Source organism: Centruroides vittatus, unplaced genomic scaffold, assembly GCF_030686945.1.
Source record: "Centruroides vittatus isolate TY-2023 unplaced genomic scaffold, ASM3068694v2 contig_272, whole genome shotgun sequence".
Lineage (NCBI taxonomy): Eukaryota > Metazoa > Arthropoda > Arachnida > Scorpiones > Buthidae > Centruroides > Centruroides vittatus.
This window is the reverse complement of record NW_027121732.1, coordinates 320,987-341,938: the sequence shown is the minus strand read 5'-3', so window position 1 is coordinate 341,938 and position 20,952 is coordinate 320,987. Positions and strand designations below refer to the sequence as shown.

The 20,952-nt window shown below is 29.9% G+C and overlaps 1 protein-coding gene across 3 annotated transcripts in view; it reads left to right on the top strand.

Moving 5' to 3' along the window:
* Window positions 1-20,952, top strand: part of LOC136971776 (oxysterol-binding protein-related protein 9) — an 81,984-nt gene that overhangs the window by 50,087 nt on the left and 10,945 nt on the right. For 2 of the 3 annotated variants that reach the window (XM_067266276.1, XM_067266275.1), the window contains exons 12-17: window positions 679-708; window positions 1,678-1,840; window positions 4,635-4,803; window positions 5,119-5,215; window positions 10,975-11,149; window positions 13,619-13,715. In XM_067266276.1, coding sequence (XP_067122377.1) covers window positions 679-708; window positions 1,678-1,840; window positions 4,635-4,803; window positions 5,119-5,215; window positions 10,975-11,149; window positions 13,619-13,715 — 731 coding nt within the window. The remainder of the gene's footprint in view (window positions 1-678; window positions 709-1,677; window positions 1,841-4,634; window positions 4,804-5,118; window positions 5,216-10,974; window positions 11,150-13,618; window positions 13,716-20,952) is intronic. The other variant, XM_067266277.1, reaches the window with a different exon arrangement.

Here is a 20,952-nt window from a genome sequence, read left to right as displayed (position 1 = left end):
TAACATAAACTAAAGTATTCAAGGCAAGGAACTAATATGCAAAGTCTTCAAACTTTTTGATTTTCTCATGTATATAAAAGTAATGTATACAGACATATCAGGTATGGCTAATGTGTTTAGAACTGATATTAAGATGATTGATATACTACAATGCATTATTTTTTTACATGTAATGTATCTAAATCAAATAAACAATAATAAAAATATTAACTACATTAGTATAAATAAGAAGTTTTATCTTTGAAAACTTAACAAAAACTGTATAAATTTTAGAATGCAAATTGCTCTAACAACGAAAACATTAAAAATTGCAATACTGTTTTTATAAATTAAATATTTGAAGACTGTAGTTATGAAAGATTCTATGTGATGTAATTCTTTTAAACATACAGTTTCTATCTATTTTCTGTAGTTAAAATGGTGGCGTAATATCAAAATGAGTGTCACTGTTACTGATGTTATATGTTAAAAGGATAAGAAAACATCTTTATGTATTTTAACTCTTGTACATTTAAACGGATAACGTGCCTTTTGATTGTTTTTATTTTTACATTTTTACCTAAACATTTTATTTAATCTTAAATACAAGAAATTTTTATAGATTTATGTTTTAATTGTTGTATGTTGAATGGAAGCGCTTTCAAAGATTTGTAATTTAACCATTCAATTTTTTTTTAGCAATATATGAAGATGACGATGAAGAGGATTGTAAGTAAAACTTTTAAAATATACAAGTTATTCCTAACTTATTACCATATGCATTTGAATAGACCTAATATGAATCTTTTATTTTAAAAATTTGAGGTGTGGGTTTATTCATGCCTGTAAGATAATTTGAATCTGTGGATTGATTTTTGTATGTTGTAGTGAGTGGCCACAGGGATTGTTAAATGAAAACCAAAAAATAATACTAAAAAGTAACACAGGGAGCTAGAAATATGATGCAATAATTTACACAATTACAATAGGTTATTTGTTGTAATATGTAGCTTAGAAAATTTGGTTTGAAAAAATCCACATATGGATTTATGCAAATACTGTGGGTTTATTTCTTTTAAATGTGACTGAGATGCGGGGTAATTTAAATTTGTGGGTCTAATTGAGTACGTGTGGTATTTATAAGTGACATACTGATATATAAACTAAAAATTTAGTTACTAAGTTATTAAAATATAAATTTAATACTTCATTATAAGAAAAAATAATTTTTAAGACTGCATAATTTTATTAATAAATATTTTTAATAATGTTTAAAAGATAGAATTAATTTTTCAAATATAATTTTTAGTTTCTGAAAATATACATATATTAAAAGATTATGTATATGTATTTATACAGTGCACTTTTGTTAATCTGAACCTATGCTAATCTGAAAGTTGCTTAATACAAACCAATTTTGTTTACTTTTCTGCTAAATGTTCCATTAAAAAAAACTGTAGATAATATTTTAAAAACCCAACAAATTTATAAAATTAATATGTAGTACACTTTAATATAAATATCAAGTACAGTACATTCATTTGTCTGTAATCCTTTTTGACTTTCTTTTCTTTATGTATAACTCTGCTAATCTGAACATTTCCTACAATAATTAGTTTGGATTAGTGAGAATGCACTTTATATAAAATGTATTGTATTTTTAGTTGGGAAAATTATATGATACATTTTTGATTACAGTAGGTTCTGTTGGTGGTCAGGGAAGTGTTATAAGTCATCTTCTTTCCCAATTAAAGATAGGTATGGATCTTACAAAAGTTGTTCTGCCAACTTTCATATTAGAACGACGTTCCCTCCTGGAAATGTATGCTGATTTTTTTGCTCATCCAGATTTGTTTATCAGGTATGTTTAAGACGTCAAATCATTTCTGTTTCCTTTAAATTGAAGTATTTCAAATTTAAATCTAAATTTAATGGGAAAATAAAATTAAAAAGAAATTATTGCGGACTGTTAAAATAAACTAAAATTGAGAGAACTTTTATGGTAGGTCTTTGTCAAGCTTTAAAAATTTTAAACAGAATATAATGGAATTGAATGGATTCATATATAAGTTAATATAGTAATGTAAAAATAAAATATTTTTAAGAAAATTTATTTTTGAATGAGTTTACATAAAAAAAAAGAGATATTTTTAGCATTAGCCAATTTTCATACAAATTAAGTTTCCGAAATATCATGTAAGTATGAAGTTATAGGTAATGTATATCATTTTTATCCTTATTATCTAAGTTAAAACATCTGATATTCTAATGTATAGAATGTATTGATCCAAATATATAAAATAGATTGCCAGTATTTTCTCTTTACTTTTGAAAGTAAAGAGAGAAATGTATGAGTTTACATCTTACAAAACAATTCATTTCTAAATAATTAAACTAATAATAACGAAATTTCCCATAAGGAAAGGTTGCATGTTTGTGGATATGATTTTGGAAGAGCTTTTGCTATCAGGATAAGGTGTATTAAATAACTCTTTAAGCTCTGAAAATTTTGTCTTTTTATGTTCATGAAGACTAAATTGTTTTTACCCTTCAAGCTAAAAGGAGAATTTGTGTAGAAAAACTACTTAAACAACTTTTTTGCCAGTCGATTTTATTTTGAACAAATTAAGCTGATTTTCTCAGATTTTGTGTTTAAAGAGTTAAAATAAAATAGCATTTTAGGAAAGTGGATGTAATTGATTATCATTTGTGAGTAAAAGCAATTTAAATTTTATCATTTCTTGGATTAAGAGTTAGAACTTTAAATTTTCAACACCAGATTTTGATAACTGAGCTAATGTGGACTAGCTTAGGATTCCAGACTATAGTTAAATAGCTGTAAATTTTGCATTGCAATCATATAATTTTTTTAAGTTTAAAAAAAACTGACAGTTAAAACTTTCCATTTTAAGTCCAACTTTTTGCTTAAATTTTGACTAAACTTTTACCTTAACCATTTGGCTGGATGGCCAAATGGTTAAATTGACAGCCTACCACACTGTTGGTCCTAGGAACAAATAAATCCAGCCAGATTGAAAAATCCAGAAATTTTTCAGGAGTGGTCTGTCCCATATATGTTGGATCCTGTTCCTTACCATCTCGCTGAACCCATGATGGGTTTGATTAAAAGGTCCAACTTTTCAGTTTTATTTGATTATTATTTCATAGAATGCTAAAGTTACTTTATATTAATATTGATAAAAATTGTTCAGTTATGAGGATTTAAAAATATTAATTTCTGAACCTTCTTTTTCTTTTTGTTAGATTTAAAATTTTTCTAAAAATTTTACTAACTTATTTTTGGATGGATACTTTTTTTATCAAGATTATCTCAAATGATGATGGTGCTTTGTCATTGTTTTTTTACCTTTATAATAAGGAACTAAGAATGAAAGTCTAAGATTGGCCATCCAAACCAAAAATCTTATTCTGTTGATGTAATTTACAAGTCCCACACATCAACAAAATTTGAATTGGTCATTAGTTGATTCAACTGCATTGGCATCAATTCATTTCATCAGTTAAGGAGCTACATCAGGAGTTACTCTCAATTTGTGGAGAATATAAATTTTGGAAGCGGACACTATTCGGAATTAGTAGAATATGTTATTCCTTTTGTCGAAGAGCATTGTCACTTCTGTTACCACCCATACAATACATGCCTTCAACAAAGATACAAAGTAAACACTGAAGTTTATATATACATCACTGGGGTGATAGTTATGCCATAAAGTGTACTTTATGGCAAAGCTTTATTGAATAATTATAATGAAAAATATAGCTTATAAGTTATTATAAACAAAATAATTATTTGTAATATTCTTAAAGAAAGTCTATTTCATTCGTTATTAATTATTTCATGAATTTTTTAAAATTATAATAAAAAAATTGAAATTAATTAATATATAATTGCTGTAAACAGATATAACTAAACATTAGTTTTCTATTAATAACTTTCTTTTAGTAATTTTTTAACAGAGGATTATTTGATTATGAATATTCTATTTTACTGGGCTGTAATTTGAAAAAATTGTAGACTTATAAATTCTTACTGTCATCCATCTGTCTGTCTATCTTTCCTTAATCTCAAGAATGGAGTTAGATAGATGAAAAAAGGGACCAGATGCGGAAAGCTTAGGGCAGGAGGCCCTGATTAATTATATATGAACTTCCAATGCAAACTGGAAGTCACGTTATTTCAGTTCAAAAATTTTCCCCTGAAAGCTGTTAGATAAATGACTGGCATAACTCTATTGTTAAAGGAAAAGTATGATGTACGGGGATAACCCACTACTAATTCAAAGTGGAGAGCATATATTTTAAATTAAATAAATTTAAAAAATATGATTAAAAATTACAGCCTTGCACTGTGATGAGGTCACAATAAAATAATTGCTCATTAATAATAATAAGTTTTTTACACTTATGTCTGGTTATATTACTATTGTACGATTCCAAAAGTTGTAAATTGATTTAATTTGTGTAAATAAATGTTCTATTTTGAAAAGGGAAGAGAGTTTTCTGAAGGAAAAAAAAAACAAGTTAATATAATTCTGAGAAAATGCTTTTGTATTTTAAAATTTACTTTTTTTAATAGACTAATATTTTTTTTAATCTGAAAGAAAATAATTACATCTTTAAAATCTTTACTTTAGTATAACAGATTATCCTGATCCAAAAGATCGTATGCTGCAGGTGTTGAAATGGTACATGTCAGCATTCCATGCAGGAAGGAAAAGCTCAGTTGCTAAGAAACCATACAATCCAATTTTGGGAGAAGTATTCCGATGCTTTTGGGACATTCCTAACGTTGAAAATTCTGAGGTATTGATTAAATCAAATTTAATAAGTAAAGTTGAATTAAAAAATTATTTATAAATAATGATGTATACGATTTAGTTTTAATATTAAGTTCTGTTAAGTTAAATTTAGTTTAAATGGAATTTACCGAAGACAAGAATTTTTCTGTAAGAAAAGCATTTATTAATAATTTTAGATAATTGGGAATAATTTAGTTCATAATTTAAAAACAAAAGATTTATATTTAGGCAAGATTATATACTTAACTACAAGCTGAGAAGACAAGTTTAAATACATTAACATATTTGAAATAGTTTGTATACTTTTAATTTTTTTAAGGCTGAATCCCATGAAAAGGTTTCAGATGGACCTGTTCCTTGGGCACACAAAAATAATCTTACATTTATTGCTGAACAAGTGTCACATCACCCACCAGGTAAATATATATATTTTTTAAAATTTACATAATAAAGCTATTTATAAAATTTATGAGTGTGTTATATTTTTGTCAATTTAATATTACTAATTTAAAATATAATAATAATTAGTAATAAAAGCATTACAAAATAAATTAGCCTCTTAGTAAAGGTATTAATATTGATTACCAAATTTTATTTTGTGTAGAAAATAATTGTTTAATTCTAAGATTCCATAATTAACAAATTAAATAATATAAAAATATATTTATTTATCAATCTTTTTACATTGGTAAAAAAAGAAAAAGAAATTAGCAGTTTGATTATTACTGTAATCAAAGCATTAATCAAATTAAAAGATTGTCACTGTAAGTTACCAATCTTTTGACTTAAACTCATTCTAACATTAAAATACTTGAAAATTAATTTGTTTGAAATCATTCATTGTTTGTTCTTAACCTTTTACATGTTTATTCCTTTATTCATCTTTTCTGTGAAGTTTGGAATGAAATAGGATCATTTTATTACAAATTATTAAGAGACAGATATAATATGCATTTAAAATTGCAATATATGTGCATAAAGATGCATGTTAAAATGCTTGAATCATGGATGACGCCTGTTAAAAGCACCAGTAATACATACTAAAATTTATAGATTGAAATGCATACATATTTTACTTCTGTCTGTAAACAAATTTTACTAACATCATAAGTCAAATTTTTTTAGGTGGGAGGGAATAGGTATGCAACAATAGGTGACACAAGAGATTTGAACATTACATTGAAATTATGACATCACAAAATACATATTAGAATAATGGTTCATGAAGATGTGCAATCAAGTCAATTACAAATAAAATTGTGTGCACAATAAAATTTTATAACTTTCTATGCTATCTAACCAATCATTATTGAATTTATTTTTATATACATTACAATAAAGGATTTTTTCATTTGTTTTAAATATCTAGTATCCAAACTTCTGTAATATTATACTTTATTAGCAATTCAGCATGGGTATAATGGCAAAAACTTGCCATTATACCCATGCTGAATTGGACAGATTGTGATGTAACAGAATATTTCCTGCACATGCTCCATACATAAAAGTTTGACAATGTCATTCACAAGAAATTCTCTCTTGTATTTAATTAAACATTGTACTTACACAATTTTCCGAAAGATTTAAATGTGTGGGAATCGAGGGTAAGGCGGATGTCTTACCCTTTTGCCCGCAACAGGTTGGTGAAACCTGCCCACTTTGTCAGTGGATGGCATGCTTCTCTTGATCCCATGAAGTAAGGATCAGTTTGTCAGGTCAGGTGGAGGAGGGAGAGGGGGGGTCATTGGTAAGGTGGTGGCAATATACGAGTAATGAACACTATTAACAAGAAGCAAAAATTTAATGGAAAAACGAGAGAACAATTTACAAAAACAAAATCTGACATAAAAGCCTTTCTAAACCCTCTTGTACTGTACATTTACTAGATTCGTAACTTGTGCATACAGTTGGGAGGGGCTGAGAAAGAGTTTACATCAGTTTGATATCATACCTCTTTCCTATTTCTTCTGAGATTCGAACTAATATACCGGCTGAGGATTTTTGGCACTAATTAAAAGTTTTCTGCCCGACTATTAAAATTTCCATGAGTTGCAAGGTGACTGTCCACCAGATATAGCGTTTGGAGAGAGGCTGACCCCGAGGGGAGTGTATCGATCTTATATTTGGCGGGGGAAAATTGGTCAGGTGATTGCCTGTTGTCGAAGATGAAGGTTGCTTTTTGCAGGTGTAGGGTCATAGGTATTCCTGGAACACTGCGAAGATAGTGAAATTGGATGTCAACTTGCAATATTAGAATCCTTCAAAGCTAGATTGATAATGATTGTGTGGATGAATGTTATGTTCTCGATGGAGAGTTATAAACCTTTAGCAGTTGTTGATGAGAAGGGTGATATTCAATCTCTTTCCCAGTGATGTTATTTTTAAGATTGTGTTAAGAAAGTTAGTTAAAATATTTCAAAAATTTTAATTAAAAAAAATATCCTTATAAAAGTCCGGATCTCACAAATATAATGCTTACAATAATTTTAGTCCAATTAATTCAAAGGATTTGAAAAATAAGAGATTTCCATGGCAATGCAAAACATGTTTGTTTGTGGGACTTTTAAAAAAATGTGAATTAGATGGTTCAAATATAAAAGTTGGGATTTTTCACCTCTCATCAGTAATTGGATGATGGAGTGATATTTCTCATGTGAATTGTACTTATGCAAAAAAAAAAAAAAAAAAAAAAAAGAAAATTTACTGCACAGATAGCAGAAATGGACTACAGAATCATTAAAAAAAATAGCACTTTTAAATTGTGTAAACAAGCTATAAAGTTCATGAATCACTTATTTAGTCTCAAAAATAGTCAAATCTGCTAAATATGCAGTAAAAATTATAAACACAAAATATGCATTATTGGACAACATTACTTTGATCCACTTGGACCTAAATTGTATTTATATTGAAGTTCGAACATCATAGCATTTAAGGAGAAAAACATGTGTTTTATAATGATAATTTTATTTATTTAAGGAACGCCAGATTTTCTGATTATAATTAACTTACATAAAAATTACTTACTAAAGGTCGTTTATTATTTTACAAATTATGAAATATTTTATTTTTTAAGTAATTTAAACAATACAAATATAAACATCCATTAAACTGATTTCTGATCAAGGCCAAACGATCTTCCTGATTATATCAGGCTATAATGTGGCTACTAACTAATTTACACTTACCATACAACTTCCAGCACATTTATTATTATTCTGATCACAAACATTTTTGGCTTCATTCAGAGACCCTCTTCAGGTGAAATAACAAATATTATAGTTTTTAGTTTCCAAATGCCCTAAGCTTGCTTAGAATATTTGGATATAACAAAGTCAAATTAAATCTAGCACAAGCTTTGCAAGTTATGCCGAATTTATACAAAGAGGTGTGAATTAATTTTTAATATAAACATCCACTTGTTATAATTTTATATCCAGGTTTACAATTCACATCTGGGAAATTTTTTCAAAAATAAATTTTAGAACACCTTGAGAATTATTCAAATTGTTATTAACTGAACAAAGGAATTTTTTCAACATTTGGACAACATATTTGAATAGCTTAGAGCAGTGTTTCCCAACCTTTTTTGTGCTATGCCCCACCTAAGCCTTTCAAAAATTCTTATGCCCCCTAACATATACACAATTTTTAATATTCGAAAATTGAAACGTTCACTAAAGAAACTTGAATGATTGGTTTTAGGAAGAAATCACTAGGAAATTATTGAGAAAACACAGTAAGTAAATTTTCAAAACATATAATGGAGAACTGAAATTCAAGTACAGTGTACAAAATAATTTTAATGAAAGATTTTCTATAATATTTTAATTATTAGTAATTATTTATTATTTAAATTCAGTGAGACACTTGCTCTCGATGCTTGCTGCAGAGAGATTTTATGTCAGGTTCCAATTTAGTTAACTTTAGTCTCAAGTCTTCCCGTTTAGTTATATCCAGCCGATTTCTTTTTTTTTAGCAGCAAATCATTTATGGCACTAAATCCGCATTCAGATAAATATGAAGATGGAAAAGGTAACAATAGTTCTTTTGCACAATTGGTTGCATTTGGATATTTGTTTTCGGTTTCCTCACAAAGCCATGCCATTGCACCTTTTATATTAAATAATGTTTTAATTGACTCATTATTTTGCATTTCTGCGAGATCTTCTTGGTACTGCAAATTTGAAATATCAGACAAATCCACTAACATTGGCTGCATCATCCAAGTTGGGAAATCAATTTTTTTCAAATCAGAAAATCTTTCTTTTAAATCAGCCAATAAAATTTTCAGATGATCGACAATAACAAGTATAGCGGTATCAGTAACTTCACACTTTTGGAGCCAATGAAACTTATCAAAATTTTTGTTGTAAATATTTGTGACATAATTCAATAAAGGTAATGAAACCAAATATCTTCACTTTTGCATCGACAAGAATTTTGGTAAGTTATAAGTATGGCCTCACTGTCTCTCAAAGTTGATTCATCCATTTGCGCCAAGAATTGTCTTGATTTCAGCTTTTCGACAAGTTGTTTTTCAATATCCTCACTCATTTTGTCTATTCTTCTGCTAACAGTATTGTTACTTAGTGGCATAGCTTTAACATCTTTGTCATCTTTGTCCAGAACCGTTTTAAGAAATGCTGATATTGATGGTTTGATTAAATTCTTCCCTATAGTATGACTTTTCCCAGATTTAGTGATGAGTAATGAAATTTGATAACTAGCCTCCAGAGTACGATTGATAGTTTCTTTATGAGCAGCAAATAGGCATAGAGGCTTTAATGTTACTCTTTTTTCAAAATCTTTCTTCAAAATTTGAAAGTAATTTAAATCTGAATTAATATGAGCATTGTGTTTTGCCTTCAAATGTGCCTCAAGACGACCTCGTTTCATTGATTCGTTGGTCAAGCATCGTTGGCATAAAAGACAAAAAGGTGACCGTTCATCGTGGACAGCGGGTCATAAAACCAAATTTTAAATATTTCTCCGAATACTGATGAACTTTTTTTCTCGCTTGCACCACTTATTTCCTTATGGGCTAGAAAAATGTATATAAAATCAATTAGAAACTAAAAAAAGATAATATGATGTTGGATTCATGTGAAATGGTGTAGAGCTGTAGACCGACAAAAGAAACACGTTTCAAAGACTATGTGACAGTATGGTCAACAAAGTAATTTATTTTGCATAAATGTACAGGTTTTATTTTATATTCCAACTCCACGATATTATAAAATAAGTAACAATAGTACAGTGCAAACAACATATACCGTTTGCAACAATATAAAAACTATAACTAAAACTTATGTACTAACTTAAAACTAGCGATAGAAAAATTAGTAGGAAAAAGATAAGATAGGAAATAGAACATAGAAAAGATTGGAATACATGGGTTTTTTCTTGCTGAACTCTACAATCTCTGGGTAGGATACCACGTTGAACATTTTTGGAAGGTCTCTCGTTGTCGTGTTCGTTGAAGTTTCTCTTGCACTTTCCTGTCATTGCCAAATGTGACCTGGAACAACACAACTCGTGTCTGTCCACCTTGACGTCTGGCAAAGAATGTCCTTTCTCCTCTTTCACTGGCCTCGGGGCCTCGTTTATCTCTTTGTTCTCAGTGGTTCCCAGAATTGTTAATCCCACCCCAAGGGAAAAGGGTTATAAAGGAAAGTTCTAGAAGGAAAGGGAAACAAAGAAGAAAGAAAACTAAAACTAACTTAAATCAATATTTACAATAAATATGGCGTACAGCAGCTATACGGTTAACTTAAACTCTAAACAAGTCCATTTTGAATTGCCCCCCTTAAAGATCAAATTGCCCCCTTGTGGGGCGAGGGCCCCACGTTGGGAAACACTGGCTTAGAGCATTTGGAAGCTTAGTAGAACTATTATTTCACCTGAAGAGGGCTTCTGAATGAAGCTGAAACTATTTGTGATTGAACACTCAGTGTGCTGGAAGTTGTATGGTAAGTGTAAACTAATCAATGTATAAAGTTTCAGCTTGTAGGATATTTCTATGAATGTGGCCACTGTGTAATAATTAAATATTAGCTATATTATAGTCGGATATATTCCGGCAATTATTTGGCCTTAATTGAAACAATTTTAATAACTATACTTGATTTACATAAATATAGGAAATTAATTCTATTTTAATAATTATTTTTAGTATCAGCCTTCTATGCAGAACATTATAATAAAGGAATTTCTTGTTGTGCTCATATATGGACCAAGTCAAAATTTCTAGGGCTTTCTATTTGTGTTCATAATATTGGTCAGGGTTGTATTTCAGTATTGAAATATGATGAAGAATATTTAATTAATTTTCCAAGTGGATATGGAAGGTAAATATAATTATTTTATATTGATTAGCCGTATAATGAAACGTCTTTAAAGGTTTAGAATGAATTTATTTATTTATTTTTACGTATAATCAGAAAAGTCCTAAAAGACAATTGATATCTGCCCCCAAATTAACAAATTCACAAACATAAATATAAATATAGCAAATAAAAAGAAAAAAACAACAATTAATTAAAATTAAAAATTGTATAATGTGTTTTTACATTTTAATTTAAAACGAGAAAAATCATCAAAATTGTTTAAATTTTGAGCAGTATAGTTAAAAAAAAAGACCTTTTGAGATACCCTCAGATGAAAAAATGGAGTAAACACACACAATGAAGGTAGTAGATTTTTTGCAGGAACGTGTAAAAATAGCCAATTATAATAAATAAAACTGTTAAAAAATTTAAAATAAAATAAGTGATCGAAATATTTGATACGCTCAAAAAATGAAGGAAAATTCTATGTAATATTTTAATTACAAAACAATTAAAAAACTACAAAAACAATTTTTGTTTCAAATTAACAACAAATATACACTTAGATGTGCAATAACATTTGCAAGGCCAATGCATGTGACAAGCTTTTGATTGTAATTGCAATCAGTTTCTTGCAGTAAAGCTGTTATATCTTTTTGCTTGTTATTCATGTTAATGGTAGCAGACAGCTCATGTGTGAAATCATTTTCTTTTGTCTCTTTCTTACAAAGGTTTTTTGAATGTGAAATGATATGTTTAATTCATTAAAGAACACTTTGCAATAATACTCAAAAATCGTCCAGTTTTCATCCTTTCTATCAATATTGCATGAGCAATATTGATAGAAAGGAACTGAGGCTGTGATTTACAGTGATGATGTTTAATGTACAGTACTTGTAATTCATCTTGTTAATATTTATCTTCATCATTAGTGCTACTAGAATCAAAATATGAATTAATTTTTTAATTATAGGCTAATCACTCAATCTGTTACCAGTGCTAGAAATATTGAAATCCAACAGAAAATATCCCTGCTTTAGCTTGCTCAGCTGTCCTATTGAAATGAACTTGGAAATGCAGATGGAACCTTCTGATGCCATTAATAATAAAGACTTCACAGATGGAACCATCTAATTTCATTCCAATATCATGAACTTAATGAGAGAGCATTCTAATAATATAGCAGATGGAACCTGATGTGTTTGAAACTCATAGCGTAACTAATGATATCCTACTATGTGGAAATTAGACATTTAAATCATATTTGAATCAAGCTTCCATATTCAAAATTATCATTTAAAAAATTAATAATTGTTTAATTGTTAGTTACCATGAAATGGCAACAATAGCTAATTGTAATGTCATATTTGTTCATAATTAATTCATAATTAGCTTAAAAATCACTCAGTTACTTAACCATTATTAGTTATGTATACAAGTACTGAATTTGAATAAATTAAATTTTGAAAACAGTTTTACATTAATTTTGAATGTCAATAAATTGATTTTATTCTAATAAAAAATTTAATTCAAATAAATTCTTTCAAATAATTGTAGTCATAATCCAATTTAAAAATTGAACATAAATTTAAACAACATTATTCATTTATTTATCTCTGCACACAAAGCTAGAACTAATTTAAAATTGTAGGCACAAAAAACCTTTCACCCTCTGTTTCTATGTTCAGAATTTAATGATAAAATGTTTACTTTTGAATATTCATTGAAATCAATATGTTTATTTTAAATTTAAATTTAAAATTTATATCATTGGGCTCTTATATGGACAAGAAAGAATAAAAGAGTACAAAAATGTATCTTACAGTAATTTACATCACAGTATGTTTTTCAAGAATTACTAGTAATACACATTAATTATCATTGATTATTAATTGGTTTAGAATGTACAGCTTTTGTAATTTTAATTTTTAATAGTTTTATAGTTGTTTTCTTTTCTTAATATTATTTATATTTAAAATAAGAACTTAAATAATAAGTTTTAATATTTTAGATTCATGAATAAAAAAATAACTATATTTCTAAAAATTTTTAAAAATTAAAATATAGAATACAGTCTTCGAGTTTAAATATTCGAGCGACACTGATTCTGAGGTGAAGAATTATGACTTGAGACAGTTAAACCATAAAAAAGATGTTGGAATGTCATTGGATGCATGCTGCGATAGCCTGGTACTGTATAAAAGCATCAATGTAAAACGAGTATTGTTATCCACTGATGAGGCCAAGGAAAGAAGGCGCAATGCATGTGGATAAGAAAAAAGTAAAATAGACATCTTTTTTATAATTTAACTGTTTCAAGTCATAATTTGTTACCTTGGAATCAGTGTCGATTGAGTATTTTAACTTGGAGACCGTATTCTACATTTTAATTTTAAAATATTTTTAGAAATATAGTTGTTATTTTTTAAAATTCATTTTAACTAAATAACTGATCCCATTGAATAATTTACTATTTTAAAAATATTTCAGATCCATTCTAAGTGTGCCTTGGATTGAATTATGTGGTGAAGTTAATATTAGTTGTGCCAAGACAGGCTACTATGCTCATATCGATTTTCATTCTAAAGTGAGTTAAAATGTTTTTTCAAATATTATGTTATGCTTATTATGAAATGAATTATATAATCTTTTAAATTTTTTAAAGTTAGTTTAAAAACTTTATCATAAAAATTGTTTTTATTGGGCTGCAATTTGAAAAAATTGTAGACCTATAATTTCCTACTTCATCCATCTGTCTGTCTGTCTTTCCATAATCTTGAGAACGGAGTTAGATAGAGGAAAGCTGAGACCGGATATGTAAAGCTTAAGGCAGGACTGATTAACTATATGTGAACATTTGATGCGTCGTATTATTTCAATTCAAAAATTTCTCCTGAAAGGAGTTAGACAGATGACTGGCATAACTCAATTGCTAAAGGAAAAGTATGATGTACAGGGGCAAGACACTACTAATTTGAAGGTGGAGAACTTATATTTTAAATTAAATAAATTAAAAAAATATGATTAAGAATTGCAATCCGATATTGTGATGATGTCACAATAAAATAATTACTCATGCAGTTTTAAATTACTAGCTATTTAAATTTCAATAAAGAAGATATTCTTTATTTATAAATATATCAGTTTTTTTTTTCAAATTGAAATAATACTGTAGATCAGGCATGTCAAACTCATATAATATTACAGGCCACATGATCTATTTTGTATAAGTCAGGGGCCACATGTTTTCAATGTTCAAAAAATTAATAAAATACAATTTTTAGAATGATTATATTATGTATTCATTAGACTCAATGTATTGTATATTATATGTACTGTACATAGACATTTTATATTTCATATTATTTTTTGAACTTAAACTATAAATATTTTATATTTTTTTATAAAAAACAAAAATAAAAGTTATAATAAGAAATAAATGAAATCACAGTTTAATATTACTTTTTAGGGAAGATATTTGACAACGTTTTTCACAAAGCAAGTTCCTATTTTTCTTGAAAATTACGATGTTCCTCTTCAATTGACCTTTTCTTACTCATTGTTCATGAAGTTAGTCAAATTTGAAATACCTCTTTTCAAATTAAACAGAACGTTTATGACAACTATTTGACGCTACATGAACTTACACGGTTTACGAGATTTACAAATCACAAAAATTACAATGTTTGCAAAGTAGATTCACACAAACAGTCAAAATTCCAAAAGTCACTATTCCTGAACAGATCCATCGAAAAGACAGCTTGCGACGTATACTTCGGATACAGTTACTCGGAACACTCCTCCTGTCACTCATCATGGCAATAGTAGACGAAACACCTTACAGTAGAGCACACAAACGTCCGCCTTGAAGTTCCAGCAAAAACTTGACTTTTGCACCAAAACCTTTCCTTTTGTATGAATTGTAGCAATTGCCGATGGACCAGTCAGCGCGTAGCAGTCTTCCACGACGTCCGCTCTCATACGATGTTCACCGGCCAATCATCATTCGTAGATTCAAAGCCGTGGCCGTTATCCAACCGTCTTTTGTAGCATCGACCAATTTGAATTGGTTGGACGAAATATGGAACGAACAAACACAAAAAGGGCGGGAATCGTACAGTTCAAAAAAGATCAAACTTTCCAACTTCAAGCGTCAAAGCTTGATATTTAAAAATTTTTAAAAAGTCTCGGCGGGCCGCAACCCATGTGTTGGCGGGCCGCATGCGGCCCGTGGACCGTGTGTTTGACATGCCTGCTGTAGATAGACTTTCTGCTTCTATCGTGTCAATATACATATAATGTCTTAACCTTAGAAGTTGGCAATGTTTTAAAATATTTTAATTTTATACACATGTGTCTGGCATGTTTCTATATATATATATATACATACAATGAAACTTTCTAAGATGAATACCTCTTTTGGGAGATGCCCCTGATATGACTGCTATTCTCAAATGAGTTTTTGGTCCCTATGACCAGTATAACTTGATTTTCTTTGTAAAAGACTACCTCTTCTTTACCAATGGCTACCCACTTACAATATGATAATGAAAAACACACACTTTTAAATGACCATATGTGCTTCAGTCTTTATCTGTATCACTTTTAAAACTGCACCTTTTAAATGGAATTGCCTCTGCAAACAAAATGACTGGTCAAAGATAAGACATCAGAATGTCTGAAGCAAAGTGTATTATTAGTGGACCTTGTTTTCTATTTTTGGCACTTGTATGATACACCTTTAATACTTTAGAACAGCAATTCCTTAGGGTACACAAAGAGAAATTAGTAATGGCGAATGTACTATAAGAATATTTGGATTTTGATTGAGGTCTTTGGCAGCATCACATAACTTGAATTCAATAAATTGATCTTCTGAGTTTTAAATACATATATACAATTTATTATAAGTTTTTTTTTTATTAACCAACTTCAGAGAGCAATGGTGTGGTAAATTAGAAAAGTAGATAAAACACTGAACACTAAACATTTTTACCTATACAGATAACCTTTTAATTTTCATCAATTCAGCAGTCCTGTGCACCTTCCTTGCCATGTTACTGCTATTTATTTGCAGTTGCAAGAAGTTTAAAATACAACTGTATAAAGTATAAACATTTTTCTAATGTAAGAGATACAATTTAGAAAAATGGGCTGCCAAGGGGTATGCAAGTCAAAAAAGGTTGGGAACTGCTGCTTTAGCTCATAATGTTAGAAATTTAAGAGAAATTTTAATTACTGTAATTTGTCTATACTATATATTGTATTTAATTTTTAGATAAATTTTATTATTTAAATGCTTTCATAACAGTGTGGTTTTAAACTTGTAAACTATAGTACAATAGCTTTCTAAATTTTTGTGTATGGATGTATGTTTGGAAACTACAGTACAAATCAGGCTGGTGATTCATCTTTAACTGAATCTATTTTTTTTCTCTCTTGACCCACTTTTCTTTACAGTAAAGTTTTTCTGAGAATTAACCTCAACGTTTAGGGCTCATAGCTTCATTTTAGTCAGCTATGGGCAAGCAAAATGTCAGGTAACAAATGGAAGTTTCTTCCTTACTTTAAAGGAAAATGTTTCTGTATTGAACAAAGTGAAACTGGAAAATTGCAGCAACAATTGGAAAAGGAATTTAAGTGTATGAAGACTCAAATCCTAGCAATTTTTGCCAACAAAGAGCTTTATCTGTGAATGGGAAGCAAACATTATGGAGAACATCAAGCCCTATAAAGATGTCATCAGAGTTATTTTGGAATGATTTTATCACTGTTGTTTCAAAGGCTTGCCTGTCTTGGGATTGATGCTGCAAGAAACGGCTGTAAAGTTTGCCTTGGAACTTAGTGTTTCAACCTTTTTTACCAGCAGTGGATGGTTTGTTAAGTTTTGTCTGTGACACAACATTGTTTCAAGCTGTTTTGAAAGTGAACAAGTAAACAAAGATGCTTTTGATGAATACATATTAGGAATTCTGATTATTTCTGAGTGGACAAGATGAGACATGATTGTGACATTTACAATATGAATAAGGCAGTACAGAAGCTATAATGTGTGTACAATTTATATATTGTTTTTTTTTGCACTTATTACTAGATAATTTCCAGCAAGTCAAATAAAACACACTTTTTTTCCTATCTCACAGTTTTCGTGTATGTGTTAGTAGAATACTGTATGCTGTCAAAATGGTGTATTTATTTTAGAAGACCACTTTCCAGGACTACTGTTTTTCATACAATTTATGAGGGCTATTTTTTAAATAAGGTCCGTTTGTGAATGAAAGTGAGAATAATGCGCAATCACGGCAGTATGCATACGCTTCTGCTCCGAGCAAGCCTGGCGCGCATTTTGACGCCATTTGCAGCCATATCATCTGTCTGTATGCTGAGCTGTAGAAGTGTAAAATGTTTAAGAAAATTGAGTCTCCCGCCAACTGTGAGATACGATCTGTTATTCGATTCTTGAATGCAAGAAACTTGGCAGCAGCGGAAATTCACCATCAGATTTGTGAAGTTTACGGTGATAATGCTACGAGTGACAGTAAAGTTCGAAAATGGGTAAGAATGTTCAAGGATGGGCGAGTTAATGTGCATGATGAGCCACGCCCTGGCCGACCTTCTCTGATTTCTGAAGATTTGATTCGTGATGTGGATAACAAAATTCGAGAGGACCGACGATTCACGATTTCAATGTTATCAATTGAATTTCCACAGATTTCAAGATCAGTTTTGTATACCATTGTTTCGGAGAAACTGAATTATTGAAAATTGTTTTCTCGGTGCGTTTCAAGACTGCTTTCTGACGATCACAAAACAAAAAGATTAAACAGTGCTTTATCGTTTTGACTCGATACGATCATCCACACAGTCCAGACCTTGCACCCAGTGATTTTCACTTGTTTTGATACTTAAAGGAGTTCCTTGGTGGTCAACATTTCAACGACGAAGAAGAAGTGAAAACTGCAGTCGTGGATTGGGCTTCTTGACAGGCGGCAGATTTCTTTGAAGTCGGAATTCAAAAAATTGTTGAGCGGTATGACAAATGTTTAAACAAAATGGAAATTATGTAGAAAAGTAGATAAAAGTATGTAGAATATGGAAAAAAATATATTTTAATGATATTTACAGTATTTTTCTTCTTATTAAAAAACGGACCTTATTTAAAAAATAGCCTTCGTACATGGTCACCTAAGAGAAGTTTTGCTGTATATGTATAATTTACATACACATACTCCATCTAATACTTCACATACATAGCCAATATTTTGAAAATATAAATATAATAATTAAAAAGGACCAGTAAATTTTAATCTTAAATATTTTCGTAAATGTTAGAACTGGAAAATTCATATGATTACTGTATAATTAAGAAAAAAAAATGTTTGGCTTTATTTATCTATATATACAGGTATTGAAGAAATTAAATTTTATTATAAATTTATTGGTGATGCAATCTACTATATAAAGCTGAAAAATGGGCATTTTCTTTCTGTCACAGTATACCAAAAATGGATTTAAATTAACAATATAAATTATTTTATATTTTTACAGTATAATACTCAGTATATTATTATTTTTATTATTATGTAATGTGGAAAACAATTTTATTTTTTGTTGTTATATATAAAGTTATTATTATTATTATGTTGGGTTAAGTGAGATATACTCGGTTAACACCGGTGGCTGTGTACTATGCCGGACCAAAGTCAAGGCATAGTAACCAAAACAGAAATTAAAGATGTGTATCAGTGTGTGTGTCTGTATTCAGGAATTTTCTCACAATATGACATGCATTCAATATAGTGGCCTTCTGTAGTGTGATGTATGTGTTTCTATTCAATTGTAATGTGCCCAGGCTTTTGTGTAGTGTGTGTGGTATGACACCTGTAGAGGAGAGAACAACAGGTACAATAAGCACCCTATCCATCCTCCACAGATGCCTTATTTCCTGGGCGAGTTCTGTGTACTTGCTAATTTTTTCAGTGCATGCATTTTGTATATTGTGAGTGTTTGGAATGGATATGTCTATAATGTATGTGATTTTATTGTGTTTGTCAATGAGTGTGATATCTGGTCTGTTGTGGTAAATTGTTTTATCTGTGATTATGGCTCTGTCGTAGTACATTTTGTGCGTGTTGTTTTCCAATACTGTCTGTGGAATGTATTTGTAGTATGGTTTGTGGATGTCTACTAATTTGTGTTTCTTTGCAAGCTCTTGGTGTATTATATTTGCTACTTGATTATGTCTGTGTAAATAGTCTTTCTGTGCCAAGAGTTTGCACCAGAGGTGATGTGTTGTATAGTTTCTGGCATGATGTGACATTTTCTGCACGTGTCATTCGTGAGTGTTGCATCTTTGAGTATGTGTTTTTTGTAGTTTTTAGTATTTATGACCTGATCCTGTATGGCAATCATGAATCCTTCCGTCTCCCCAAAGAGGCATCCCCGACCTAACCAGCTGTTTGACGCAGTATTGTCAACAAAATCCTGGGCCAGATCATAAGGATGCCTGCCATGGAGTGCCTTTCGAGCCCACGATTGCTTAATGGTGTCTATGCTTTTTATATGTTGTGTTGTGTCCATATGATGTGAGTGTAAGTTTAATGGTGTGTTATTTGAGTCTGCTAGAGTTACTGCTTTATGTAATTGTGATGTTTCTTGTTTTTTGTAGAAAAACTCTCGCAGTGACTGTATTTGTTTGTAGTGAAGGTTAACTATGTCAATCAGGCCACGTCCGCCATCTTTACGTGGAAGGGTTAATCTTTCTGTGGCAGATTTAGGATGATGATGTTTATGCTTAGTAAGTGTTGTTCTTGTTTTCCTTTGGAGTTGCTCAAGATCTGTGTGAGTCCAATGTATAACTCCAAAAGAATATGTGAGTACTGGGATGACATATGTTTTTATTGCTTTAACTGTATGTTTTGCATTTAACTGTGTTCTGAGAATAGCATTTAACCTACTTTGGTATTCTTTAATTAATCTTTGTTTTATTTGTGCATGTTCTGTTAGTTTGGCCTGTTGGAATTCTAAATACTTGTAGAACTCGCCCTCTTCCATGGATTCAATAATGTCTCCATTTCCAAGTGCAAAATATTCTTTCTTCAGGATTCCTTTTTCTATGTGAAGTGTTTTGCATTTATCTAGGCCAAATTCCATTTGTATGTCCTTGGTGTATGAATGTGTGATTTGTAGGAGTTGATGAAGTTGTTTTTGTGTGGATGCATAAAGTTTTGTGTCATCCATGTACATGAGATGTGACAGTGTATACTGTGTTGTTTTTTCATGACTGATATTGTAATCATATTGCATGTTGTTTAACATGTTGGATAATGGGTTCAGGGCTAAGCAGAACCAGAGAAGACTTAAGGAATCTCCTTGAAAAATTCCTCGCCTAATAAAAATTTGGTTTGTTTGTATGGAAGTGTTACTAACCCTGAGATGTAGTGTTGTTCTCCAGTGCTGCATAGTGTTTTGGAAGAATGTAATGAGTGATGGATGTATTTTGTACATGTGTAGAATATGTAGCAGCCAACTGTGTGGAACACTGTCGAATGCTTTTCTGTAGTCTACATATGCCATGTGTATGTTTCTGTGTTGTTTGTGTGCTTGCTGTAGAATGACTGAATCTATGAGGAATTGTTCTTTGCATCCTCTGTGATTTCTACGGCAACCTTTTTGTTGTTCTGTAAGAATGTCGTGTTCTTCAACATGTTTATATATTTTGTTTGCGATACAGGATGTCAATAATTTGTAGAGTGTTGGAAGACATGTAATTGGTCTGTATTTTGTGGGGTCTGTGGTATTGTTGTTTTTAAGTTTCATGTAGG